Source organism: Orussus abietinus, unplaced genomic scaffold (genome assembly GCF_000612105.2).
Source record: "Orussus abietinus isolate OABI.00-Male unplaced genomic scaffold, Oabi_2.0 scaffold77, whole genome shotgun sequence".
NCBI classification, from domain to species: Eukaryota; Metazoa; Arthropoda; class Insecta; order Hymenoptera; family Orussidae; genus Orussus; species Orussus abietinus.
In genome coordinates, this window is record NW_019394245.1 from 53,794 (window position 1) to 81,623 (window position 27,830).

General features: G+C 40.5%; 5 protein-coding genes across 12 annotated transcripts; 2 read left to right on the plus strand and 3 right to left on the minus strand.

Annotated features, from left to right (window-relative positions):
• Positions 1-11,937: 11,937 nt before the first annotated feature.
• On the minus strand, positions 11,938-15,265 carry LOC105694739 (ubiquitin-conjugating enzyme E2 J2). Its single transcript, XM_012415682.2, has 5 exons — positions 14,912-15,265; positions 14,424-14,631; positions 14,121-14,355; positions 13,903-14,031; positions 11,938-13,825 (listed from the first exon to the last, which is right to left on the minus strand). The coding sequence occupies exons 2-5, from the start codon at positions 14,546-14,548 to the stop codon at positions 13,613-13,615; spliced, it is 702 nt and encodes a 233-aa protein (XP_012271105.1). The 5' UTR covers positions 14,549-14,631; positions 14,912-15,265; the 3' UTR covers positions 11,938-13,612.
• Positions 15,266-16,652: 1,387 nt separating this feature from the next.
• LOC105694724 (transmembrane protein 98-like) lies at positions 16,653-18,863 on the plus strand. Of its 2 annotated transcripts, XM_012415649.1 has the most exons (5): positions 16,653-16,916; positions 16,984-17,352; positions 17,459-17,568; positions 17,721-17,853; positions 17,923-18,863. In XM_012415649.1, exons 2-5 carry the CDS (start codon positions 17,173-17,175, stop codon positions 18,196-18,198), a joined length of 699 nt encoding a protein of 232 aa, XP_012271072.1. In that variant the 5' UTR covers positions 16,653-16,916; positions 16,984-17,172; the 3' UTR covers positions 18,199-18,863. The 2 variants fall into 2 exon arrangements, with proteins under 2 accessions (XP_012271072.1, XP_012271070.1); XM_012415647.1 differs by having other exon boundaries at positions 16,653-17,352.
• Positions 18,864-18,875: 12 nt separating this feature from the next.
• On the minus strand, positions 18,876-22,398 carry LOC105694723 (ATP-binding cassette sub-family F member 2). Its single transcript, XM_012415646.2, has 8 exons — positions 21,597-22,398; positions 21,110-21,513; positions 20,877-21,040; positions 20,504-20,731; positions 20,045-20,432; positions 19,782-19,973; positions 19,456-19,659; positions 18,876-19,382 (listed from the first exon to the last, which is right to left on the minus strand). Exons 1-8 carry the CDS (start codon positions 21,766-21,768, stop codon positions 19,239-19,241), a joined length of 1,896 nt encoding a protein of 631 aa, XP_012271069.1. The 5' UTR covers positions 21,769-22,398; the 3' UTR covers positions 18,876-19,238.
• A 587-nt stretch (positions 22,399-22,985) lies between these two features.
• Positions 22,986-24,632, plus strand: LOC105694733 (RNA polymerase II subunit A C-terminal domain phosphatase SSU72). 6 transcript variants are annotated; one of them, XM_012415665.2, is made up of 6 exons: positions 23,120-23,234; positions 23,297-23,470; positions 23,605-23,710; positions 23,794-23,937; positions 24,038-24,296; positions 24,430-24,632. In XM_012415665.2, the coding sequence occupies exons 2-6, from the start codon at positions 23,371-23,373 to the stop codon at positions 24,529-24,531; spliced, it is 711 nt and encodes a 236-aa protein (XP_012271088.1). In that variant the 5' UTR covers positions 23,120-23,234; positions 23,297-23,370; the 3' UTR covers positions 24,532-24,632. The 6 variants fall into 6 exon arrangements, with proteins under 6 accessions (XP_012271093.1, XP_012271089.1, XP_012271092.1 ...); XM_012415670.2 differs by lacking the exons at positions 23,120-23,234; positions 23,297-23,470 and adding an exon at positions 22,986-23,004; XM_012415666.2 differs by lacking the exons at positions 23,120-23,234; positions 23,297-23,470 and adding an exon at positions 23,033-23,100.
• A 187-nt stretch (positions 24,633-24,819) lies between these two features.
• Positions 24,820-27,738, minus strand: LOC105694732 (large subunit GTPase 1 homolog). 2 transcript variants are annotated; one of them, XM_012415664.2, is made up of 4 exons: positions 27,349-27,738; positions 25,724-27,143; positions 25,359-25,650; positions 24,820-25,187 (listed from the first exon to the last, which is right to left on the minus strand). In XM_012415664.2, exons 1-4 carry the CDS (start codon positions 27,445-27,447, stop codon positions 25,010-25,012), a joined length of 1,989 nt encoding a protein of 662 aa, XP_012271087.1. In that variant the 5' UTR covers positions 27,448-27,738; the 3' UTR covers positions 24,820-25,009. The 2 variants fall into 2 exon arrangements, with proteins under 2 accessions (XP_012271087.1, XP_012271086.1); XM_012415663.2 differs by having other exon boundaries at positions 24,820-25,142; positions 25,326-25,650; positions 27,349-27,735.
• Between the last annotated feature and the right edge of the window lie 92 nt (positions 27,739-27,830).

A 27,830-nucleotide genomic window follows, 5' to 3' on the forward strand; every position in this document is an offset into this window, starting at 1 on the left:
GTTCGAAAGGCATTAACGACGCACGGGACGCGTTTAGGTCCAACTTGGTAAATTAGGCACTTCGTTTTGCTAGCACATGAAGATATCTTTAGTTCTACCCGGTTTCTAATCACCTGCGCGGACTTACATCCACGCGAGATGCACGCTTTCAATTCGAAACTCATGATGTTATCGGACTGCGATCTTCTGCCCGAACAAAGGGTTCTTTACGGATAAAGGAAACGTTCTCGGCGCCCACGTGAATCCAGCATCCGCGTTACAGGATGGCCGTTTGTATACGTACCGGCTAAACCGACACCGGCTCCGACTTTTCTGCCGAAAAAAAAAATGTAATTTTCATTTATTTACGTTATTATCATTGAACAACCCGGTGTCGGCACCGGTTTTGCCGGGCAGGGGAAACGGCGTAATTGTTCGCGGTACAGGCGCGAATGTAGGATATAAGTCCGATACGCGTACATTGAGAAATGAGAGTGGCGCATAGTACCACTACAATGGTAAAATTGTCAGTTCCTTCAAGGGATGTAATATACAATTCTAGAAAGAAAATACAATTTGTAAAGTTAATCTTTCTTCCCGTAGCCGTATGTCATATTACTTGTAGGAACTGACGTCTATTTTACCACTGTAATGGCAATGTATCCCACTCTTTTTTTTTTTCTTAACGATATCTCGCGTTAACGATGCCCCAACGGTGGACATACAAATTCGTCAAATTGTCGACGTAGACCATTTAAATTTTCTGGAATTTAATTAGCCAGTTTCGTGTGCCATGCTTATGGGGTTTCGTTATGCGAGATACGCGCAAAGGCATATATGGACCCCGCACACCGGTCTGATCATTTAAATTTTCTGGGATTTAATTGGCCAGTTTCGTGTGCCATGCTTATGGGGTTTCGTTATGCGAGATACGCGCAAAGGCATATATGGACCCCGCACACCGGTCTGATCGGGAAGGCAGCCATATTGAGACAAAAAGAGACGCTCGCTTTCTTTTCTTTCGTTCTCGCCGTGGTTACAAGAATATTAATGTATTAATTGGATATTCGGGGTCCATATCCCACGACGATAAACGCGACCGAGGAGCTATTCACCTGGAAATCGGTTAAAACGAGAGAACCGATTGCCATTGATTTCACACGAGAAACAACAATGCGAATCGGTAACAAGGGACGTTTGGTCTTAAGGTGAAGTGAAACACGTTGAGAAACTTGATCGACATCCTAAAATTGTCCCGACCCTTTGGATTCTCAAATCAAATCGATAATTGCATATTGATCGAAATATAAGAGCTCGACGCCACTTAGATTCTGGTCTGGGCTGAGTTAAAAATTTTTTCCAAAAATCCAAATTTTCAATGTGTCAGGACAATTCTTAGACGATCAGGAGTGACGTGTCAAAGTTTCGGACAGTTTGGTCTAATACCCTTTAAAAAAAGTGTTGTATTCGAATCGACTGATTTGAAGGGGGTTACACTTCACCTTAAAGCATCGACAGTATTTCGATGATGTCCAACGATTTTCAGTGATATTCTCTTGGGAATTTCTAGCTGATTTCCACGTGAAAGCAATAATTGAAATCCACGATTTCCTGAATACCCCCCTTCAATCGCGACGCAACGATTCCCCGTATCGGGGCGATTTTTCTCCCCTCTCGGGGGGGGGGGTGTGGGCGTACTTTTGCACCCGGGCCGCGTACTCGTCGACTCCTCGTGGTTTTCTCTCGTTTCCTTTGTGGCGGGCGAAAGGCGCTGCTCTCGGAACCCGGTCCCCCGGCTCGTCTCGGGGATCGGTCGATGTTCGGAGTCGACGGACCGTGGAAACGAGAGGCCGGGTACCGCGGGCCAATTTACGTTTCCTCGGGGTAGGCGCGTAAATCCGCTTATTAGCGGCCTGTCCGTCGGCGACGGACGGCCTTTAGGCCGGCGCGCGCTCTCTCTCTCTCTCTCTTCTCTCCCTCCTGGATACGTAAATACCGATCGCATTAAATTTAGCCCGGTCGAGGGTACCCGCCGGTACACCGGTACCGACATCGCCGTATTACCCCTGGCCACCCTCCGGCCCGACTCCGCTGCTGCCCCTCGTTGCGCCCGATTTATGTCCGGATTTATATCGCTCCCTGTTCGAAGCTCCGAGGCGGCTTCGTCGAGCTGCCTAAGCGCGTTAGAAGCTTGCGGCAGAGTTGCGGCCGAGTTGTTGCGGCCCCTTAACCGTGATGTATGCGGCTACCTTACACGCGGGACCGCGAAAATTACCGCTCGCCCTGGGCTTTCTCGAGACTGTGATTGCGGAATTGCGATCCTGCGTGGTTTTCCTTTTATACCGCTTTAGAGCCTCTAGTCGGGGCAACGGGGTCGGTTCGGACATGGCTGTTCCGTATTCGTGCACGTTCGTACAGAGTATTCGTACACGTACGTTCCGTGTTCGTGCACGTTCGTACAGAGTATTCGTGCACGTACGTTCCGTGTTCGTGCACGTTCGTACAGAGTATTCGTGCACGTACGTTCCGTGTTCGTGCACGTTCGTACAGAGTATTCGTGCACGTCCGTTCCGTGTTCGTGCACGTTCGTACAGAGTATTCGTGCACGTCTGTTCCGTGTTCGTGCACGTTCGTACAGAGTATTCGCGCATCTTCGAGTATTCATGATTTCCGTGATACCGTGGTCATCAGTTCGGTACGGGTTCGGACATCGAGGTAATAAGAGTGTGAAATTCTTCCGAGTTTCTGCTGAAACATGTCGGGATCACGTTCGGGCGTTTCAAGATCGGCATCGTGCCGTTTGGTCTGTTTGGTTAAAACATTGCCACGGATCGACGGATAGGGATAAGAAAGCGTATAAAGGCTCCGGTTTAAGGTGATGTGAAAGTGGCGTCGAAGAGGTTTTGTTTATGAAACCTTTCTCCCAACTCGGTTTACCGAATAGTTTGAAACTACAACCTGGATAGGAAGACTATAAAGAAGGTCCTGAAACTCATGAAATTTCAATTCTTTTCTAATTTGTTTATAGGTATTTTCAAAATAGTTTGTAAAAAATGAAATTTCGCGAGTTTCAGGACCTACCTTAGGGTCTCCATATTCACGATTCAAAGTATGAAACGATTTGAGACACCCAGTTGGTAGAAATGTTTTATGAACGATTGAGCTTTCGGATGCTATGTCGGATGCTGGCGTCGAAGAGGTTTTGTTTATAAAACTTTTCTCCCAATTTGCTTTACCAAATAGTTTGAAACTTTACAACGTGAATAGGGAGACTAGAAGGAAGGTCCTGAAACTCATGAAATTTCAATTCTCCTCTAATTTGTTTATAGGTATTTTAAAAATAGTTTGTAAAAAATGAAATTTCGCGAGTTTCAGGACCTACCTTAGGGTCTCCATATTCACGATTTAAAGTATGAAACGGTTTGAGACACCCAGTTCGTAGAAAAGTTTTATGAACAATTGAGCTTTCGGATGCCACTTTCACATCCCCTTAAATCTAAGATCTCGATTTTCCATCGGGTGCATGGACACATACGACACGGATACGATACAGAGATCTTTGAATCGACCCTTAATTGTAATGCATCGAGAATTGCTATTCACGTCGCGGGGTGGTCTCACCAAACAGTGGATTTGAGATTATGATCCTGCAGGCACATTTCTTTTTTATCATTTAAGCTTCGAATTGAAAGCTGCGTCTACGTGCGATTAGGTGCTGTGGTTATTTTTGTGAACGTTTAAACATGTTTTTTTTTTTCTTTTAGAGGCACTCTTGTTCCATTTTTTGCGGTTTAATTGTTAGATCGGATCGAATTGTTGGGTTGTTGTAACTTGGTGGGAAAATCCACGGGCCACTTTTCTTTCTGGCATTTTTTTTTTTTCGTGTCAACCCTAATAGCGCGATAGTGCTCGAAGTTAGATACCAAGATGGCGGCGTTCTCCGGAAGGGCGCCACGCCGTAACAACGCGCGAGTATCTACGATTCGTGAGAGACACGGACCATTCCGCCTGTAAGAATAGAAATTAGCGCGCGAAGTGGAGGATTCCGACAAGAGTGACATTGCGCGTATATCAAGATGGTAAGGATCCTGTAATTACAGGGAAGCTCGGCTCTTGCGGCCTCCCAAGACTCGCCGTGACAAAGTGAGCACAATGAAGGGGTTAGTAGGCTGTGAAATCCGTTTTAATCAAAGTGAGTTAAATAGAAATGAAAATGTAGAGGTAATATTCGCTTACGTGGCTACTTTATTTTCCTTTTTAAGGAAAGGTTAAGATAAAAGGAGTTTTTAATATATTTCAAAATGGCGGACTCGCAGACGCGGGAAATCTCTGATTCCTTTTCGCGGTGTAATTGACGCCAGAGGAACGACAAGTCTGAGACAAAAAGTTAAAGTTTTGGAGACTGGGAAAGATTATTGAAGATCGGCGGCATGGATTTTTTATGAAAATTTTTGTTCAAGAGATACCAACAATGTTGCAAGAAGGAATAAAAAAAAGTGAATTGTATTTTGATTTTTTTTTTTTTAAGAGAAACTGAATTTATTTTTAATCGCCTTGGGGTCTTAAATAATCTTTCTTAGTTTCTGAAACCGCCTCAAGTTTTTGTTTCTAACTTGCCGTTTTCCCGACAGCGTGTACATCGTGAAAAAGAAATCGGATATTTCCAACCTCCACAAGTCCGCCATTTTGAAGTATTCTAAAGCCGTCTTAAATCCTCCTTAAAACATCAGTAAAAACAAACATTGTAAGGATAAATTTCCCCCACATTTTCATTCTCTTTTAAGCTCACTTTGATTGAAAGGCATTCCGCAAACTACTTACTAGCATTACGCATTACGCGCGGTTCGTTATTCGCGCTTCGTGGTGCGTCACGATTCGTACAAATTTCTTGTATCGATGAATAGTATTATTAACTTTTTCGGAATGGACGACGAATATCTGACAATCTACTCGTCGACATTGATAATCCATCTCCGCTTATGAATAATAAAGATTCCTTTGAATACGTCGAGTTTCCCGCCGAGTCGACGAGCCATCACGCACTGATGCGAACGGACCAAATTTGTATGCATCATTCAAACACTATTCATACACAAGGACGCACCACGAATCGCGAAACACTAATCGCAAGCACAGGATGCGAATCGATTTACCCCGCGTTCTTTCTTACAAATTGCGCGTCGAATTGGGGAAATCGCGGGGAAAATTGACGAGGTCGGTCGACGGCGGAGCCGTTGCGTTGTAAAGTGATGTAAAGTGATGTAAAGATGCGTTGTACAGGGGCGTCGTTAGTGTTAGGTTAAAGACAAGGCGCTAATTCGTGGTGCCATCGGCCATACAGCAAAAGTACCAAAGACGTCCTCGCGGTGCATAAGGAGGCGCGAATTTCCTCCGACGAACATAGGAGTATTTACTATAAAAAACATGGCGGTAAATAAGTTTTTGAAAGTTGCACTTATGCACACCACTTTCGTTCTTAATAAGCGCATGCCTGAGTAAATAGTTCCTTTTTCTTTATTTTTCTTAATCACAGGATGCACGCGTGATCTTGTTTAAATTACATAAATTGTCGATTGATCTTGCTTGGAGGCCATTAAGAGGAAAACATACTTTTAGTAAATACTCTTATGTGCGACGCTGGGAAAAGATATGCCTCGCGTCGCGTTGACTAGGATAATCCATGCAGATACAAGTGTACATAGATAAGTCGCGTAGTTATGTTTAGAAAAAGTATATATATGTATGTATGTATACGTATAGTTAGAGCATAGTATTCCGAGTAAATATATATATATATATATATGTATGTATTTATTTCTAAGGACACGCTCGCGGTGGCCGGACGGCGCAATAATTTATTCGGCACCCGCCGCCTCTATCTGTACATATGTATAAAATAGCTTTTAGTTTATACCGATGTTGTAAATACGAGTAAGTGCACCTCGGGCTCGTCCAGCGTCGCAGGACGGCCACCGCGACGAAGTGCGTCGAGTTAATTCGATTTTTCGACTCTTTACCGTTCATTCCTTCGGCGCGGCATCTCGTTACGTTTAGGGGCGCATACCAAGTACGCGTACATGTCTTGTACGCCGGCGTCGTACAGTATTTTTTATATCCGCATCAATGTCGTTCGCTGTTGCAATAAAACGCGCTCGACGTGTAGCATACGTTTCTGAGTTCTCGGTGAGAATTGGACCCGTCTCGTTTATCCCATTTTTAACTGACTTCAAAAAAGGAGATTCATAATACGAGTGCTATATAATTTTTTCTAATATATCTATATATATATCCACGCATGACTTTTCACCGCATGCAACGATCTTGATGATTCCTTTCTGTTTTGTTTTTGTAAGACACTCTCGCGTTACCGCTCGTCTGTTGGGAGTGTGAATGGTCGGATGGAGGCAGTCACAGGGTTAGAGATATTTTATAAAAATAGGAGGAATACATAAATCGGACCTCCATCCCGCATGAGGACCGGCGGTGCACTGCTGTTTGCACACACGCGACACAGGCGCCACACCGGTCGTTCCGGGACCTATCCCCTATATATGTGCCCATAATTATGAAAGTGGTCTAAGTCAAAATTAAAAAAAAAAAAATGAGTTTATCAGTTATTTCACGCCATATTATTTCAAACGAAATTAATTCAATGTAATTTCGAAACAAAAAATATATGACTTAGACCACTTTCATAATTATGGGCATATATATATGTGCTACATTTTAATGAGGGTACTTTCTAGGTGGGCCCTGTACATTTTGTCATGATACAATCATAAAATCCGAAGATAGACGACGGGAATCATGAACAGTTGATAGTAACCGCAGGGCGATTAGGTCATTTTTTTATACAATCGATTTCTTTTATGTAATTAAAATTTTTAAACCATAGTGAAAGGAGTAAAATCTGTAAATCGAAAAATTAAAAACTTTTTAATTAGAAAAACCGGCGTTAAATGAGAAACACTAACAAACTTTGAAAATGATTATATTAAAAGCAATATGAACTTGTGTTATTATGTACAAACTACGTATTTACTACCTACTATAGATTTTGAAGTACTTATTACTTGGGCGGTTTGAAGCCGGCGGAAAGAAGAAACGAGATGTAACGATACAAAGTTGAAGACACTGTTACACTTAGTTACGTTTTTTCCTCCGATTTCAAACTGCCCAAGCAATCTATAGTAGGTAGTAGATACGTAGTTTGTAGATAATAAAACAATTTTGTATTAGCTTTTCATAAAAGAATTTCTTCCCTTTTTAGCGTTTCTTTCTTGAAGTCGGGGGGGTTTTTTTTTTATTAAAAACTTTTTTTATCTACGAAGAGAGACCGCGTTCGGCAATGAACGCTGCGTACTAAAGGTATTGCACCGACAGTTGTGTTGAAAACAATTAGAAAGTAATATAATTACATCGAAACGTGCTATTCAAATCAGGTTATATACTTATAGGCCGATCTGAGCTCCTCATCTCTGTTTTAAAAATATTCGTAAAATATGAAAGCATGTTTGATAAATTTTTTTTATCTACGAAGAGAGACCGTGTTCGACAACGAACGCTGCGTACCAAAGGTATTGCACCGGCAGTTGCGTTGAAAACAATTAATAAGTAATATAATTTTGTCTTTTACCCTTAAAAAAAAGTGTTGTACTCGAATCGACTGATTTGAAGGGGATTTCACTTCACCTTAAAAATATTCGTAAAATATAAAAGCATGTTTAATGGATTTTTCGTGCATACAAAGCTGACAGAGGATATCAGTTACTGCTGTAAAATAACGCGTCGCGTGGCTCGGCATTCCGCGGCACGTGGAATACCTTTGGCCGAACGTATATCGAGCCAATATCAATATTATCCCAACCGAGTAAAACTGGGATTCAGTTAGAACGACGGCATCGACGTCCACCGTAACGATACTCGACGGTTCTAACGTCACGACCATCTTACTGCCTTTCCTCTTCCCAGATAATACCACTGTACCTACGAATATTTATTAAATCTTTAAATATACTCTGGATATTTGGAATATTTAATGAATATTCTGTATGTACATTAATAAGCCAGAACATGCTTTGAATATTCTGAAAAATTCTGCGTTCCATGAATATTCTATATATACATTAATAAGCCAAAACATGCTTTGAATATTCTGAAAAATTCTGCGTTCCGTGAATATTCACTGTATATCTTAAATGTTTGCATAATATTTTGGAAGTAACGAAATATTCGACGTGAATATTCGTTGAATGTTTATAGGATCCAGGAGCGTTATCTGGGTTTTTATTTCGCCCGAAAATGGAGAACGCATTAATTCGTCATTCAGACTTTAAAGGTAATTATGACAAGTGTATTACCAACCGCTCGTTAATTGCAATTTATCGATATGGTATCTCTATTATATTTAGGATTCATGTCGTGATTCTGAGCCAAACGCGTCGTCGTGAAGTAAAAAATGCATTTTTATTACGTGTTCATAAATTAAAACATATAATTTATATATATGTTTATAAATTATTGAAACTAAATACGTCATTGAGATTTTCAACAAATATTGCATATATCTTCGAATGAAATCTACAAGAAATCTTAAGAAATCTGTCGCTTGAGATATTTAGCAAAGATTACGAAGAAATATTTAGAAATTATTCTATGCTACTAGGGCACTGTCCGAATTTTAAGGCCGAACGTCCCTTGTTATCAAATCGCATAGTTGTTTATCACATGAAATCAACGAAAATCGACCCTCAAAGAAAAAAATCGTTTTCATTGATTTCCACGTGAACAGCCCCTCGAGTATGACTTTTTAAAGTTATTCTTTCTCTCTATAGTCATATATCATATGTGCCCATAATTATGAAAGTGGTCTAAGTCATATATTTTTTGTTTAGAAATTACATAGAATTAATTTTGTTTGAAATAATATGGCGTGAAATAACTGATAAACTCATTTTTTTTTTTAATTTTGACTTAGACCACTTTCATAATTATGGGCACATATCCCATGAAGGGACATGCGCCTACTTCACAGCTGGTAGTAGTTTGACGTTATCTTTTTTCTCAGCTTAACCCGCTACAAGAAAATAAAGACTGATCCGGAACTCATAACTCGGAGTATCCATAGAAATTGGCCAGGGCCGAGTACAAAGAGCCGCCGGTTAGAGAGGATGGGATAAATTCGTCTCGCCGGCAACAAAGTGGAAATAAAGACGTGGGTCGTTCGGTGGGCCACCAGGCAACGACTTTGCGCTCTTTGCGGGCAAACTCTCGGGCAGCTTTCCCGGCAACGCGGCGGGAAAGCTCGTAGGTGACTTCGAGAGCCGGTCTCCTGAGCCGTTTGCGCATGAGGTTTCACTTAGGGGCGAGATCGAAATAGAATACGGGGCTTCCCCGTTTCTTTCGGCCCGATCTTTGCCCAGCCGAACGGCCCGGGGATTCTTCGCTGCGACCTTATACATCCTTTTGCTCCGGCCCGCCGTTTTCTTTCTCTGGGAACCCCTCGCCCGGAAATTCGCGTTCCAAGACGACGAGTCGATCGATTCCTCAACTTTTTTCAAGCAATTTTCGTGAAATATACTCCTGAGGGCAATTTTTTAGATACTTGTAAATCGAGTCTGTAGATTGGATAGGACGGTTTGGTTCGTACACATGTATCACTTTTAACGGTAAACGGGTTGTCATTTAAACCCTACGAATGGGAGTCAAATAATTATCCTTTGAATTAACAAGATATTTCTTCGATACTTTCCAATTAAATATTTCCTTGGATCAATGGAGTTTTCAAATGAGATATATCGGCGGAAAATAAAATTAATACTGATTAACGCGCACCGCTTGGTACACGGGGATTGATTTTCGATAAAAAAAAATATACTCGACAGAAAACCAAATTAATACAGGTTAACGAGCACCGCTTGATACACGTGGATAGATTTTCAATAAAAAAAAATGTATATACGCGGCAGAAAACAGATTTGACGTCGTGCACCCTTTGTAACGCAGCTCGGTTTCCGGCGAAATACATCCAGACGCTCATCGTGTCGTGGAAGACGTCATCTCCCTTTCTGGATTTTCTTCGTTCTCATTAAAACTGGAAACGACCCATGAGTGGGCCACGGGTGACGCCCAATGACACCGTGGCGTACATCCGGATCAGTCCCGATGGGCCCCATAGCCCCAATAGTCCCCGTGGTCCCCATGGTCTCGATGATTCCGATGGTCCCTATGGTCCCCATGGTCCCCATGGAACGGCATGCAGACGTTCAGACATTCCGTTGGCTCGTTAAGCTTCATAATGAGCTCGCTCCCTTCACATTTCGATATTCGACCCGACCCTACTTCTACGAATCTTTGCCGCTGATCGACGTCCAATCGACGCTCCCCGGGATCGATCTTCGTCGACTTCCGGTTCTTCGGAGACACCTGGCAAGCTCCAAAAGTTGAAGAGTCCCACAAGAAACTGTCTGGTATATTAGGGTGAGAAATAACTTCCCACCGTTTTTGACGTAACGTGTAACGTAATCAAAACGGTGGGAACTTATTTCTCAACCTAACACTTGGAGCTGATCGTCCCAAGATTCGAGTTAAAAGCCTTAATCAAGGATTACGTAACGAGTGATTAGAGTTATTCCTTCGACTACAGATGGTTACCAAACAATGGATTTTAATTAGCTTCATTTTTGCCGGTGGAACGTGAATTGTACTAATTCAGGTTTAACCAATCACATTTAAGGAATTCCACACATAATGGCAGTTAAGAAATTTCACGCTGATCACCGACCAGAGAAACAACTATTCAATTTGTTCGTTTTAGTTGTACCTTCTGCGCGTGAATGTAATCAGGATGACTGATTGTATCCCAGTTTTTATGCGGTATGGTACATTTTCGAGCACTGCATTAAAATCATTGTTATATTTTCGAAGTGACAATGAGTTTGGGTTTCTCTTATAATGAGCGCGTTATCACACGTTGCCGCGTAGTTAAAACTGTTAAAATAAATATTACCAACATGTTGTTTAACGGTACAAGTAATATTTCGATTTTATCCTTGGAAAAATGCTTCCATGTGACTCGTATGTAAATCGAGGCGACATAAAAAAATCTTTAAACGAGTTTGGGTTTTTTTTTTAATGAGCGCGTTATCACGCGTCACCGCGCAATTAAAACTGTTAAAATAAATATTATCAACATTTTGTTTAACGGTACACGTAATATTTCGGTTTCATCCTTGGAAAAATGCTTCCATGTGACTCGTATGTAAATCGAGGCGACATAAAAAAATCTTTAAACATTAACATTAAATTAGAATTGAGAAATGAGTTTGGGTTTTTTTTATAATGAGCGCGTTATCACGCGGTGCCACGCGGTTAAAATTGTTAAAATAAATATTACCAACATTTTTTTTAACGGTACAAGTAATATTTCGGTTTCATCCTTGGAAAAATGCTTCCATATGACTTGTATGTAAATCGAGGCGATACAAAAGAAATGTTTAAACGTTAACGTTAACTTAGAATTGAGAAATGAGTTTGGGTTTCTCTTATAATGAGTGCATTATCACGCGTTATCGCGCGGTTAAAACTGTTAAAATAAATATTATCAACATTTTGTTAAACGGTACAAGTAATATTTCGGTTTCATCCTTGAAAAAATGCTTCCATGTGACTTGTATGTAAATCGAGGCGACACAAAAGAAATGTTTAAACGTTAACATTAAATTAGAATTGAGAAATGAGTTTGGGTTTTTTTTTTTAATGAGCGCGTTATTACGCGTCACCGCGCGGTTAAAACTGTTAAAATATAATAAATATATAAAACTCAGGCATGCGAGTGCTAGAATTAAATCAACTATACTAACGCAAAATAGTTGAAACCTAAAGGAATGTATAAATTCATGTAACTCACCCCTAAGTGCCCAGCGGGATTTTTCAGGGAATTCACACAGGAGTCCGCAATTGAACTTTTCGTATGTTCCCGTTCTTCGTTTATTATTCCAAACGTGTGCCTCCTGTTTCTAGTTGTTCGTAATTAATTTAAAATTAACATTTCTTAAGTCGGAAGGAGATTTCGGAGTCACTAACAGATACGTACTCAGGGCAAGGAAGCAGGCTGGATATGAGATCTCATCGGAGACTGGGATTCCAAGGTGAAGATAGCTTTAAGGGAGCGACGTCGGGACCGGGCCCTGGGATTTGATTTATCGGCCCAGCCGGGGGTGTCGTTTAAGCCCCTAGTCGACTCGAACGAGCTTCCTGTTATTCCTCGGCCAAATAAATTGGTGTTTGCTTCTTTTGCGGGACGTTTGCTCGGATTACATCGGCGCGGCCGGGCCGCGGAGTTCCGGCAGGGACGCGCTACACGCGTAACGAGCGCGTACGCACTTTGGATAAGCCCGATAAAAGGAGATTCCTACAAGAGTCGGTTCCCCTGACGAATTCGCTTCTCGTTGAGCGCACGCGAACAAGGTAGCATTCAGAAAATGCCTTCTGGAACGATGGAAAAGGCCCGATGTCGCGTTCTCCGGCGTCCTAGATATCCATTTTCCAAGCGTTCACAGCGATACGGCGTGAGTTTCCAGGATATAATGTTTTTAAAAACTAAACACCTAATGTTTTTGTTTCTTCTTTCTTTGTTTTGTTTTCCAACAAAACTATTAACCTTATAACATCACCTACATTTTATATATTATATTATAACGTAACGAAATATGTAATGTATAAAATTTGCATAAAATAACCTGATTGAAGCGGAGGTTTTATCTCATTTGTTTCCTGGGATTCTTATTTTCGTTGTGTCAACTCACAACGCCCCAGGCGTTTTAAATTTAAGACAGAGGATGAAACTGCTTCGACGCATCGCTGTGCGCTTAAGCCGTACACAAATTTACGGAATTGTCGTGGATTCTTTCGATAGAAGGAAACGGATCCGCCGAAGAACGAAGTCGTTCAGCACCGCGGCGCGGAATAACGTCGGGCCGTCTCGCCGTGTCTCTCGTGAGAGGAAATCTATTTCGCAGGTTTTACAGCACTAACATACACCGTATTTACATCGTATGATAAGCTAAAACGCGCACTCGATTACGTTCCGTACGTTCATCTCCGTTGCGCTCACGTGCGCGTAAACGAACGCTCTTCCCCCCGTTTATGAGCGATGAGTGACGCGATCAACGTACTGGCATGGATTAAATAGAAATACATTGAATATCCATCTGCACCCACGTGAGCCTTGATTCGCGAAGACCTGCCTCTAGAAATGAGCAATTCTTAGCGATGGACCTGTACAGGTGCTCGTTGAACCATCCGGACAGATTTTTCGAAAGTAACGCAAATACGCGGTAGTAGGAAGATACAATCCCGAGGATTTCTTGATTTACCCGCAATTAACGAAAATCGTGGATTCGCTATTTCTTCAGGATGAAGAGAGCGAAGAATGAAACCCGTGTACGATCCAAGGTCTTATGGAAGGTGTAGAATTCGGAATCGGCGCTCGATCTACATCGGCCAAATGACGTTCGGACGGATGGGGTGACGGAAGGTAATTTCCATCGACTCAATCGTTTGGGGGAACGCGTCGTACGCTCATCGTTTTCATACCTTCTACCGAGAGTTCGAGACGACTCGACGTTTCGCTTTACTCGGTAGCGATATTCTTCAGAACGTATTTGACGGTGTATGCGAACGCTGCGAAACCTATGATTACAACTAGATTCGTGACGGCATTGTGCAGTGGGCTCTGTTCCCTTTGTAGTCGATCGCGTATCAGAGACGAGACCTCTAAAGCGGTTGACTGATGCCTCGCTTGCTTCTCCAGTTCTTTTCGATGCTCCAATTCTGTCTGGATAGCCTGAAGAAGAATGAGTCATTAAGGAAACAGGGATAGGAATGGTTTGCGATCGCGAAGGAACGTCTTAGTGTACTTACGGTGACTGTCTCAGGAAACAATTCACGGAACATCTTATCTTTTAAGTTATATTCCAAGCTTCGAAAGGCCAATACTTTCTTCTCGTAGTCTGAGGTGTTGATGCTGCCAAAAGTTGGAATCTTTTCGATCTAAGTACATGATTTGTTGAAATTAATATTTCGTCATGTCCTGCTTAAATGATATCGATCGTGTCAGAGACCAATAGTGAGTTACGTACCATGAAACTAAGAAGCCCTGTAAGTATAGTGGACACGGTCCAGGCAGGATTCCAAGTGTCTGGATGAAAATCCGATATCGAAAGGCAGAGCCTGGTGTTTACTTTGAAACGACCATTTGGTGTGGTCATATATATGCTCGGTGGTTGAAATGGAAATTCCTCAGGGAATATTAGTTTTCCATGATAAAAGCCACCTTCGTACGGTGTACTTTCAGGTCCTTTGACGACATAGTGCCTGCGAATAAATAAATATATGGTAAAACTATCCATGTGATTCTGTAATTTCAAAATCTAATACATTACCATTCTAAAATATTTGACGGAACTGGCTCTGCTAGAACATATGGCACAGGATCTTTCTTCAGACGCAGATAATCCTGCTTCAGTCGCAAGATTGCGCTGTTCGATTTTCTACTCATCTTTACCATTGATAAAAAATTCTCTTTCCAATTGACAATTAATCAGTACACCAATGTGGAATAAACCAGAATTTCCGTGAACTTCAAAGAATCTGAAATATTGAAAAACTAGTTAATGGACGAAAACAGAGTCTGGAAAAGGAAATTAACCGATGTATGCATGTCGTCATCCTATACCCTACGAGTACACTTTTAACGTGCAGGCCGTTGCTCTCGATGGACCTTACGTCAACGTCCGACAGTCGATAATCATTATTCCGCAGAAACCAAGTGCAAAAGTTAAAGATAAAGAACACCAAGGATGGGTAAATGGAAAATGTCAAATGTTAAATGACACCCGAAATGATTATTAGGTTGGGCTGCAGATATTACCAGTCGTAGAGGGAGAGTGGTGTCACGAGGCACCTTGGCGTTGACAAGAGAAAGGATACCGATGCTGCAGCAGTTGGTGGTCAAGCGTGAGAGAAAAGCCGAGGGATCGGGAGACGATATCCCGTGAACAACCAATTCGTGGTCCCTGCCGTAGAGATTGTGCTTCAACGAGACGAACTCCCCTAAAATTCCCCAAAATCGACAGACCTACGATTGGACCGACTTGTATCGTCTTTGACAGCGATCGCTACAATTGTGCGCAACGTATATGACAGTATATGAAACAGATGATCACCGATCGTCACCTATTGTCACGAACTCACGACACACATGACCGCGAGGACAATCAAGCTGTTGACGTTCCAGCTAAGTTCAGTTGGTCGCGGCTGGTATATGCATGTATATATGTGCACACAGCCATTCGTTTTCAAGCGTTGCGAGCTCAGCTAAATTGCGAACTGGTTATTGATAAAGTAAAACTTCAGGAAAACTATTCATCTTGAGAAACAGTAATAAGAAACACAACATGCAAATTATAAACCGTGTCGTTTATAAGCTCATATCACGTATTCTTTTATATTTCCTGGTTTTCTTTTCAGTGAGTTTGAATTTCCCCCGCTTTAGTGTACAAAGGCGGTGTAGCGACGGATTGCGGCATTGAGGACCCGCCTTCATGTTTCACCATTTCATGACAGATATGAGTAGGGAGATGGTTCGCGGGCAGGTCGCGCATCGCATCCTGTGCTGCCCCCGGTGGAGGATGCGGACGGCTAACGCACTTGCCACCTGTTACCCCTCAGTGGCGGCGCAACACATTGTTGGAGGAAAATTGACGAAAGATTGACCTCTCAGGTGCCCCTTTCTCGTCACCTTATCGGAATATCCGTATTTTTTGTGATCATTCAATTGGAATACCAAGGTATTATCCAGGTACCCGAGATTAGACGCCGACCTGAAAAAGGGACAGCACGATAGTTACGTATTTCCGATTTGGATAAAATTCCAAACCCCCAACCGCCGACATTTTCTATCGAAGAAATTTCATTGGAATAACAAAAACCGACCCCACCCGCTATTGCGGAACCAATTAAAGTCGTCCTCCCCTCCGGTACCTTTCTTCGTGGAGAGCACAAGAATCTCTTCTTGGTCTTCTTCGGCGGAGACGCCGAAGAAGACTGAGAAGTATAAGAAATTCTTCGGTGTTGTCGGTTTTTGTTATTCCAATGAAATTTCTTCGCTAGAAAATGTCGGCGGTTGGGGGATTGAAATTTTATCCAAATCGAAAATATGTAACTATCGTGCTGTCCCTTTTCCAGGTCGTCTCCTAATTTCGGGTACCTGAATAATACCTTGGTATTCCCATTGAATGATCACAAAAAATACGGATATTCCGATAAGGTGACGAGAAAGGGAGCACCCGAGAGGTCAATCTTTCGTCAATTTTCCTCCAACAATGTGTTGCGAGCAATGTGTTTTACGCGATTTCCCAAATTCCCGTAGAATATTTAATACTTAATGCTCTTTTATTTTCACAATCCGCAGTTCTAGTATGCAAATTTACCTACACCACTGTTCGTACGTGTCACTCTGCCCCCACCCAGTTCGACTCATCTCAAAGTACCTCCGTGGTTTCCCCCACCACCCATACATTCCCTCTTTTGAATGCATTCGATGGCTTTGACCGTGTATATATACATACGTATGTATGTGTGAACAGATATATCTAAAGTCGTAATGGCAAGTGGGCGAAAACAGGCGAAAATGGCGACGTTGCGGGCAGCAACAGGTGACATCAGGTCACAAAAAGTGATACGCGTCCCAGAGTTAATCTGTCAAAACGACGCGTTAACTGCACTTTAAATTTAACACGCATGTGTAATACAATATAAAACTACCGATTTAGTTATCTTCTCGAAAGTTGTTGAAACAAGTTACATTATATAGTTGACAGTTTATAAGGACAGTGATTGCTATCAATGGAAACTGGTTTTAAAACTAACTTGAAGTTGGTCTAATGATAAATATCTTTGGTGCCAATAATGACAAGTTCATACACTGATATCAATTTTTAGGTGGACCTATATCATGTCTTGTCGATAATTCAGAATAACTAAGGAAAATACTTATAAGAAGGGGAGTAAATAAGTGATATATGTGAAACTGCATTTGTTTACTCTGTGGACAAGCAAGTTTTACTAACATTAACTGTGTAGCGAGCTTTAATCCAACCCTTGACCAATAGTTTCATGTAAGAAGTGAAGATGAGCGAACGATCGGTTCCTGCAATGGGTGCTGTAAGCGCAATTGTCACGGGACAATCGGCTGTACCTCCACCTGGGATGGAAACCATTGTTGCGATTGCTCTTGGTGCTCTTGCTGCAGTATTCCTTGGTGCACTTTTAGTGCTTTTAGTAATCTGTCGCAAACAACGCTGTTACTATGTAAAACTTCAACTTGTAAATTAATCATGAGACTTATCTCTTGACGATTGATACATTAGTTCATTATTTCATATATGTTCACCAATACTATTCTTTCATATTTCAGAAAACAGATTCTCCTGATTCCAGTTCCGATCTTTTGGTAAAAGATGAAATAGGTCCTGGATTAGGTCTTGATGTTTGGGAAGGTGAAGAATGGCTCGCTGGTGCAGAAAGGTTAAGCCTAACTTGTGATTAATGAAGAAGCATGAGATATTTGTTAAATGAAAAATAACCTGAATTTTTTAAACTAATTAGAATGTTACTGCATTAATATAGAAATAAGTTCACAGTGTTTACTTAAACATTTGGTGGTTTCTAAATAACAGATGGGTAGATGATGCAACTGGTTTGGCTCCACCGTGTATAGCAGTACTCCGATCCTGTCACTCATTAGCAGCAAGTCTTACTGCTATAGCAGGGACGGTTAACAGTAATTCAATACCATTAGAAATTGTTGATGTTAGTAACTTACCTATTACTGTATTCATCTAGAAACTAGATTTCAAATGATAAAACAATATTCTTCAGGTTGCTCGACGTATTCCCCCCAGAGTAGATGACGTGGTTCGCAGCTTGTACCCACCACTGGACGCTCGTCTCTTAGAAGCAAGGGTGGCAGCTTTGGTGTTAGCGGTAACTCATTTAGCACTAGTGACAAGGCATGGGGTTCCCAAAAGCCAAGCAAGAAAATTCGCTTTCATAGACAGAGCACTGAATGACATGGATTCGCATTTGTTAGTTCTGAGGAACGCGGCTTTAGCTCAAGAAGCAGCGTGTTCTATCCCAGCATCCACGCCGGTTTAGTTTCCTTTCTTCCAAATTATACATAAATTAGTATGTAACTTCGATGAATTTATACAGTTATCAGTTATATATATTCATTGTGTAAAGGATTGACAATGATTTAAATCCATTGTCCATGTTAAGTTAATGGTTAGAGTGACTCGGTAATCAAAGGTATCGTATCAAACTACGTTTTGTTTCTACGTTTCAGTATTTATGCAATGTTGCATTATTACAATGAACTCAACAAAACTACTTGTCTCCTTAGAGGTATAGAAAACATTCTATGCCTCATAATTAAGCTTTATATTCTAAATTGACTTTGCTAACTGTTTTTAATAAGCAAACTTTATGAAGAGTATAAAATTGTTCTTTTTGCAACACAGTTTCAGTAAAAGAAAAAGAGTAAATCTCAAAGTGGGGAATCTTGCAGATATAATCGAATTCCCTTTTGAGTTGTCGAGACGTCGTTTTACGAATTAAAGTTAACGAATCATGCAGGCCTTAGTCTCAATCTCGTATATTGCCTTCTCAAGCAATGCATACCTATCACGTATCAAAATGTCTTCCTGATATATCGGCGTTAAAAGAGTGCCGTATTTTCATAGAAATATACATACAGTATTTTTGATAAACTTGTACTGCACAGCAAACAGACAATAAAATACAGTTGCATAGGGAAAAAAGTTCTCACCCGATTTCCTTACTCCGTATCGGCATATTTTATTAACGTTTCGGTTGATTCCAATTTATCCGTAATTTCCTCAAGACGAAGTATACGAAAAAATCGTGCACAGGCAGCAGGCAATTGGTTAGTCGGCCATTCGATAGAAGACTATAACTTGTGCCGCAACTGGTGTATCCAAACAGTCGCAAATGTTCTTTCTATCCTCGATTCGTTTAAATAAATTAGCTAGATGAATTCGTATCACCGTTGCGCTACACAGCAGCGCAAATACGCGGTGATCGTGTGAGATCGAAATCTTGGCGTATCCTATAAAGGCGAATGCGCGACGGGAAAAGGAAAAGTTTGGATGGCATTCGTTAAGGGTGTCTCAGAATTATTTGCTTCGACTCGTCAGATCCTTTTGCCTCTTCTGGTTATCCTTCAAGACCTTGTTCTTCAAGTGCTCCTTGTAATCCAGAATACCGCCTTGCCATTTCGTCACCGTGCCATTTTCACACACCCATATCTCCTCCGCCACCTGAATGATATATCATCATTAGATTCTTAGTAACATTAAATCGCCGCATCGAATAAAATTATGTATATCCGACCTGATTGATGAGCCTGAAATCGTGAGACACGAGCACCATGCCTCCGTCGAAATCGTTGATGGCATCGGCAAGGGCATCGATGGTTTCCATGTCGAGATGATTGGTAGGCTCGTCAAGTAAAAGCAGATGCGGAACTTGCCACGCGAGCCACGCAAACACCACGCGACATCTTTGACCGTCAGACAATTGACGAATTGGACAAACCTGTAAATAAAAGTACACTGCATAAGCATTGTGTTCAAGTGGTACCGGTGCAACATTGATGCAGATTTTTTAATAACGCTAACGAATATAATTCAATAAATTCTATATCGATGAGTGAGTACCTGTTGACGACCCGTCAATCCATAACGACCAATAATCTTGCGCATTTCTTCTCGTTCTTTCACTTCAGGGAAGGCTTTCATCATGTAGTCAAGTGGTGACACATCAAGATCTAGAAGTTCATGCAAGTGCTGGTGATACCTTGCGATACGAAGATGACTGTTTTTGCGAATCATACCGCTGGTTGGTACCAACTGAAACAATAATTTATTAGAAAAATGGTATCAGGTGTTAATAAGCGTCCATACTTTTTATTCACACTTACTTCACCATAGAGCAGTTTCAAAAGAGTACTCTTTCCAGCACCGTTAGGACCAACCAAAGCAAGCCTTGTGTCAAGGTCGATACCAAACTCTAGATTCTTGTAAATCCATGGCGAATCGTCGTTATAACGGAAACTTACGTTTTGCACCATGATCACTGGTGGCGGAATAGTTCCACAAGATGGGAAATAAAAATTGAGAATTTTATCGCTTGTAACCTTTTCGGTAAGCCCTTGAGCTACCATTTTGGCAAGGGTTTTTTCCTTAGATTGAGCTTGACGGGCCAGTTTGGCGGAACCGTGACCAAATCGTGCAATATAGTTTTTCATATGAGCTATTTGGTCTTGCTCCCAATTATATTGCTTTGCTTGATTCTCAAGCAGTTCCATTCTAAATTGAAATAATGACTTATTATGCAAAATTGTCTATCAATACTTAAACAACAATGTGTAGACATTTACCTAGTTTTGCCGAAAGCTTCGTAATTTCCAGTGTAATACTTTAATTGCTTCTTATTGACGTGAATGATATTGGTGCATATACCATTAAGAAAGTCCTGGGAGTGCGATATTATGACCAAAATTCGTTTATACGTTTTCAATTCTTCCTCAAGCCACACACAGGCATCCAAATCAAGATGGTTAGTAGGTTCATCCAGCAAAAGCAAATGAGGTTTGACATACAATGCTCTAAAAAAAATTAAAATATTGTTTATCATTAATGTGTACTGTTTAACACATTGACCAGAGTGGCAGTCAATGTATTAAAAAATTGTACATAATGTACTTCAAAAATTGAAAAAACATTTTTCCAAGGTCAAATATGAAAACATACCTAGCTAATGCTATCCGCATACGCCATCCTCCTGAAAAATCTTTGGTAGGTGTCCTTTGCATCTTAGGAGTGAATCCAAGACCAAACAAAATGTGCGCGGCACGAGCTTCAGCAGTGTCAGCAGACATGTCATCCAATCTTTCATACACATCCATTAATTGTTCCTAATTGACATTACAGCAGTATAAAATATCTCGACATATCATAAAATAAAAAGCTTCCGCAATGATTACCTGTGCATCTTCTTCCTCGCAAGCCACTAGTTCCTCGGCTAGTTTCTCCAGACGTACTCGTTCTTCATCAACCTCCATAACGCACTCCAGGGCAGTTTTATTACTAGCAGGCATCTCCCTCGTTAAATGAAAAATATCAATCTGATCAGGAATGGGAACTTCCCGATTGCCAACTACCGAGAGTAAAGTAGACTTTCCACTTCCATTAGGTCCAAGTAAACCATAGCGTCTTCCGCAATTCAACTCGAGCATAGTATCCTGCAGTAGTTCACAACCATGGAAAGTAATAGAAAAGTTTGATATCTTAATATCTCGACTACGAGGATGCGATGCCAATGATCCCGTACACGATCGAGCTTCCGCATTCAGTCTGGCATCGGCTTCCAATTTCAGACACAGAGCCTCTGCAAAAAAAAAATGTTTTCTCATCCAGTACAAGACTTAAAAACTTTCCATATGTTTGCGAAAAAAAGAGTTAACCCATTACCTTCTGCGCTAAGGGCCGTAGTCCCATTGGTTCCATTCTCGACTTCCTCCAGCGCAATACGTTCCTTTTCATCCTCCCCAGGTTTATTCTGAGTAGGTTTCTTTCCGGTCTGCCTTGCTTTCGCGGCCTCTTTCTTTTTCAGTTGCTGCTTCTTCTTCGCGTCGGACGGCATTCTCGTTAAGATTGTACACGAACGATTGAGCTATATCTCGCACATTCGCCGTGCGTTACATAAGATGCGAGAACACGACGAGCACGTGTACGAGGGCAGAATTTCCAGACCCGTCAAAACGACTATTCGAGAAGTCTGAATTCAGGGCAGGGAAAGAACAGCGGAATGTGCTCGATGGAGCGCGACAGCGTGCTACGTTGCGCGCCAGCAGCAGCACTGCACGCCTTTCGATTCAGGCACCGACTTAGGTACTGACTTGCCAACGCGAGTCTCTACTTGTATTTCCCTTTCTAACTCTAGCTGAATCGCACTTAACCGGTTACGGGGAATTCAAGACGACTGTTCCGAACGAACCGCAATAAGTCACGCTGAATTCTATCAATAACTGCACCGCTGATTTAGTTTTTCCAATAAATGTTAGTAAATTACTCGACTGTGCACGAAGAGTGATAAGTCTGGAGGTTTAGATGAGACAGGCGCACTGACTGCAACTCACGCGTGCAAGGGGCAAAACTCATAGGACCACGTTGTACGGGACACACAGCCTCATACAGCGATGGCGAGCAGCAGTAGACATCAGTGGGCTGGCCTCTGCAAGAGCTCGCGACGCGCGCAGGTTTACCAACTGTCTTGCCAATTTTCAAGATTGGCCTATTTTCAAATTCACGCGATTATCGTTCCTCTCCTTTCCTTTCGTTGCCAATCGACGACTTTCTTCCCATGCGCTGTTATAGGATGACCAAAGTTCAGAATTTCAAACGTTTTTTTGACGTTGCATGCCCTAGTTGAGACAGAGCGGATTTATTTAATCCGTCTTTGGATACGTCTCCACCGCCTAGTTAGTTCGGTATTAAGCAAAATCAGGTGGTGGAAATGTACACAAAATTGGATTTATCCGATTCGGTATTGAATATATACCGACGGTGGAAACTGAATAAGGCCTAAGTCCACAATTCGAGTTAATCAGAGTTTAACTAGTTTACATTCGGTTTCAACCTGCTGTAAATCAATTAAACTTCGGTTAACTCGAGTCTAACGTGTTTCCAACGGGTTTAAACTGAATATAAACAAGTTAAACTTCGGTTAACTCGAGTTGTAGAACTGGGCCGAAGTGTTAAATCGGAAGAATTTTAAACAAGCGCCAATTCCTTAAAAATGTTTACGTGTTACGTGTGTACTAAAAGATGTTTATAACCTAGCGAATAGCGCCCCTGCGGCATCCCCCACGTTGGAAACGTAATTTATTGGTTTTGTACGATTTTCTACGGTTAACTATCTGGTTTATGTAATGGATGTCAAAAACCTCGAAAAACGCGAAATTACCCAACCCTGGTAAACGTTATATGTATGTTATAAACGAGATCTTGGCGGCTCGTGATTTTTTAGTTTTCACGGTTTTCACGGCTCCGGAAAAAGTGAACAAACTGTTAACAGGGTGACTAACGAATGCCAATGCCGTCAATTTTGTAAGGATTTTCAAGATACTTGTAACAGCGCGTTGACATACGTAAGACGGTGATAATTACAGGCTTAATAAGAAAAAATGGTCCGTGACATCCTATGACATTTACAATTCACTGCAAATCACGGTTTCACTAGTATATGCCGTTTCTACTTAGAAAAAGTATCGAAAAGGAGATAGGAAATAGGGTAATAGAATGTTTAAATAGTTCAAATAGTTTCTACATTTCCTCAAACATAGGTATAACAACTCAACGATTGAGATTTTTTAGCAAACTGCTATTTGTCATTTTGTATAATGAATTAAAATAATTCTTATTTAAAAAAAGCTAGAAAAACACGATTTTTAAATGAGGCTTTTTTCTGTCCTGATAGACATAATTCCTTTGAAAGCAAATATGCCTGCACCGAATTCTATAAGCGTTGCTGTTATATGTTCGAGCAACATGAACAGGAGCATGGAAGCACATGCTTTTTTAAGGTAATCTTGTACAAGATAAATATTTGTTACATAGCTGAAAGATATGAGATTCATTTATAAAATGAATTGTTAAAATGTTTCAGCAAAAAGGGCTTTAACGTTAAATCCTATGGAACCGGTGACAAAGTAAAGCTACCAGGAAATGCTCCAGATCGACCAAACATATATGACTTTGGAACATCTTATGATGAAATCTATACCGATTTATTAACAAAGGATAAACAATAGTATCCTAATATAATGTTTAGTAGACTTTGTCAACAGTTGTTGGTTTTCTTTGTAAAATTTTAAATATGTTTTTACATCTATCCTTAATTGACGTATCAGTTATACACAAAATGGATTGCTTCATATGCTGGATCGGAATCGTCGGATAAAGCCAAGGCCTGAACGCTTTCAACTTGCAAAAGAGAAGTTTGATATTCTCATCACTTGCGAGGAGCGTGTTTATGATCAAGTCATTGAATGTATGGAATCGAGAACTCCGGAAGATAATCAACCAGCTCATTTAATTAATATTGACATTCAAGACAACCACGAGGAAGCAACAGTTGGCTCATTTCTCATCTGCGAATTAGTGACAGTGGTACTGAAATCTGCTCGGTTGAAGTACACCCAGCATCAGTTAAACTTTTTGAAACATTTACTTAAATTTGTATTGTACATTTATGGCAGTCTTATTTCACCCATAATTTGTAATGAAAATTTGCATTTTTCAGTTGGCGAATAGTGAAGATCTGGACAACGACATAGATGAACTTCTTCATGAGTTTGAGTCCAAATTTGTTAGGACAATATTACATACTGTCCTATTCTATTGAAAGCTTGATATGTGCCTATATGAATTTATCTATTTCCCCATATGGAAACAAGGAGTATTCAGAACTAAATAATATATATATATATATATTCAAAGAATAGCTTGGTTCAGCAAATATCATCCGATGTCTATTTTATAAGCGTTGACAACATCTTAAAGAACACATCAAGTAACCTGCTATTGATTTAACATGTTATTGATACGACGAAGAATGAATTCGAGAAAAGGACTACAGGATCTAGAAAATGTTTTTTGTAATTCAGGTGCATATATTATATAACAAACGATATCATGGTAAATGAAGAAAGTATACTATTTATATTGGCCCTTGGTAATCTCGAAAGTCAGCAGACTGTACAAGAATGTGAATAATTGCAAATGCTAAGAATTCATAAAAGAAAATATAATATGATCAATGGAATTACCCTCACAAGATTCGCACTGAGGAAATGCAAATAAATTACAGAAAGGGTCAAACGTCAGTGTTGATCCAGATGAGCATACAGTCGTCTCGTTTTTTCACGTTTCTTCTTATTAGCATGCCTGTTAATCTTCTTCCAGGGTTTGCCTTCTAATGCGCTCTGCGTGGATACTGCCGCCAATTCAGTATGACTATAAAAAGAATTTATCGAGTTGTTATAACAAATGGAATTTGATATAATGATATAACACATTGATATATCTGATGATTTGTTAGACCGGTGCCAAGTTGCAGATTAACGACAATTTCGTGTAAGCATTATTTTATAATTTCTTCAACTATTCATAATAAAAGTATGTTTTAACGTTTCTTACTTCACAGCCAAACCTTCTGGTAAACCACCAGCTTTCCCGAGTATTCCTTTGGCGTGAACACCTGTTGAACATTTACGGAAGAAGATCTCATCGATGGTGTTGGTTACCGTTTTCCTTCTTCCAGTTGACCGACTAGCATTGTCTGTTTGTTCTTTGTTTTGGAGGGAAATTTTTCGTTTAGGTGGAAACTTGTGGAATTCTGACTGTTCTCTATTTGGAGGTGCCGTGCAATAGAGAAGTCTACCCGTTACATAGTCTTTCAACACATAGCGTGCCGAACGTGGATTGTCTGGTTGTCCGTTTTGAGTCATGAACCCTCGGCTAACTAGAATTCAAGTAGAATGTATTCGTTTTAAGAAAATTTTTCAGATTATTGTACCATACTGGAGATAACGTACGTCCATATGCATTTAACAATTCTTCTGAGGTAGGAGGTCTGTTTGAATCTTCTCCTTCCATTGGCTCTGGAATCATAATTCCATATCGATCTTCCAGAACATGTCGTGGAATCTGTGAGCACAGCAATGAAATTGCTGGTACATGGTCTTGTAATTGATCTATGGGCAATATGCCATTTAGAACCATTTCTGCCTTTGTGCAAACAAAGGTTGGCATCACTAATCCAGGACAGTCACAGAGAAGTAGATCCTTGGTGACGTATAAAGTTTGAAAATGTTTTGTTTTGCCAGGAGTAGCAGATACTGATACCTTCTTATCCATTATCAAAGCATTAATCGTTGAACTCTTGCCAACATTTGGATAACCTACCAAACCAATTGTAGTGGTTGCTTCATTATCACTTTTATTTTTATGCATCTTTCTAAAGATGTCTAGTAACTCGTCTCGTGATAATAATTTGGATGAATTTGAACCAGGATCTGAACCTGTACTTTCATCATACATCTCATCTGAAATTTTGGTACCACCGAATTTATCTAACTCATGCTCCTTTGATGAGATGCAGTTTTCTTTCCATTGAGGGGATAGGCATTCTTCTGCATCAGAAATCTTTCCTTTTTCCATAAGATCAACATTTGTGTCAATTACTGTGTCATCTGCACTTTCATATTCTGAATTAGAATCACATTCAGAATAATATGGTGTTTCTTCACTTGTTTCACAGGAGTCAGTTGTATCATTATCATTATCATTCTCAAAAATATCACTTTTCTCATCTGGTTTTTCTGCTGCCAGCATTGCAGAGAAAAAAGCAACTTTAACGTTCATTTCTGTGAAGTATTCAGCCCAGGCTTGCCGTTGTTCATTGGTTAACAGATCTGCTTTATTTAAGAGAACCATGTTAGTTTTTCTGGGATCAACTTCTTTAACGTACTGTTCTAAATCTTTGCATCGAAAGAGTAAAGGATTACGAGCATCTACAATTTGTACAATGACATCACTACGTTCAATCACTCTCCATAATTGCCTCCAGAATTCTAAATTCTTTTCATATGGTGTCAATACAAGCCCTTCAGTTTCCTGAGCCAAAGCTAGCTGCCTCTTCCATTGCAAAAATTCTGTGCTCTCTTTAGCTTGCAATTCCTGAGCACTCATTGATTTATTCCATTGTGGCCTTCGTGGAATTTTAAGCAAGGATTGATTATTTTCATGCAATTGTAAAATATTAGCTTTTTCCTCAGGCGTAAGTCCAATGTAGGTATTTGGATTAACAAATTTAATATTCAGCTTCTCAGCATGAAATTCAGTTCCAGCAAGCTGTGCAGTGGATAGGAACTCTTCAAATGAGTTCTCCTCGGTGACCGATCGTAGGTTAAGACGACCCCAATCGTATCCATCATTAATCTCAGTGGTATGAATCTGAGAATAAATAACCACTGAATTACTTTAAATGACACTTTCTAATTAACACAACTAATTTGGCGTAACTTTACTAAAAATCTAATAAGTTTTAAATGTCGTATATAATTTAAATTTGATTCTTCCATAAAACTACTAGCAAGGGTATTTTTTATTTATTTTGAGATTATCGTGAATATTTCTTATCGCAATTTCAATTACTTACCGCACAATCACCAGTATTTCTTCTAGACTTTACAGAGCCAAATCGATCCTTAATTAACGCTCTACCGAGTGATCCATTGGATTTATTTTTCTTACCCATTACAAAGAATTCAGAAGTCCCATAGAAGCCCGTATCCTACGTTAGCGCTTGATGACTAAAAGTTGCTAACAAACCAGAAGTGGGGGTAAAAGAGAGATCGCATGTGTTAGCCAATGATATTTCACATACGGGAGGAAGAGAGACGCGTATAGAGAGGCGAGTATTGTGTGTAAGATAAAGAAAGAATGCAATTCGCTTTATATCACCATAAGGGAGTTTATACGTAAAGCGAATTGAACAAAGATGTGAGAAATTAGTAGCTCACGGTATTACGAAACGTTTTTGTTGATGAAAATGCGAGACATTCATATGAACTGGCTCGGCACAAATTTTTAAGCGAAATGGTGAAGCATATAAGAAAATATAGAAAAATAAGCGCCGTG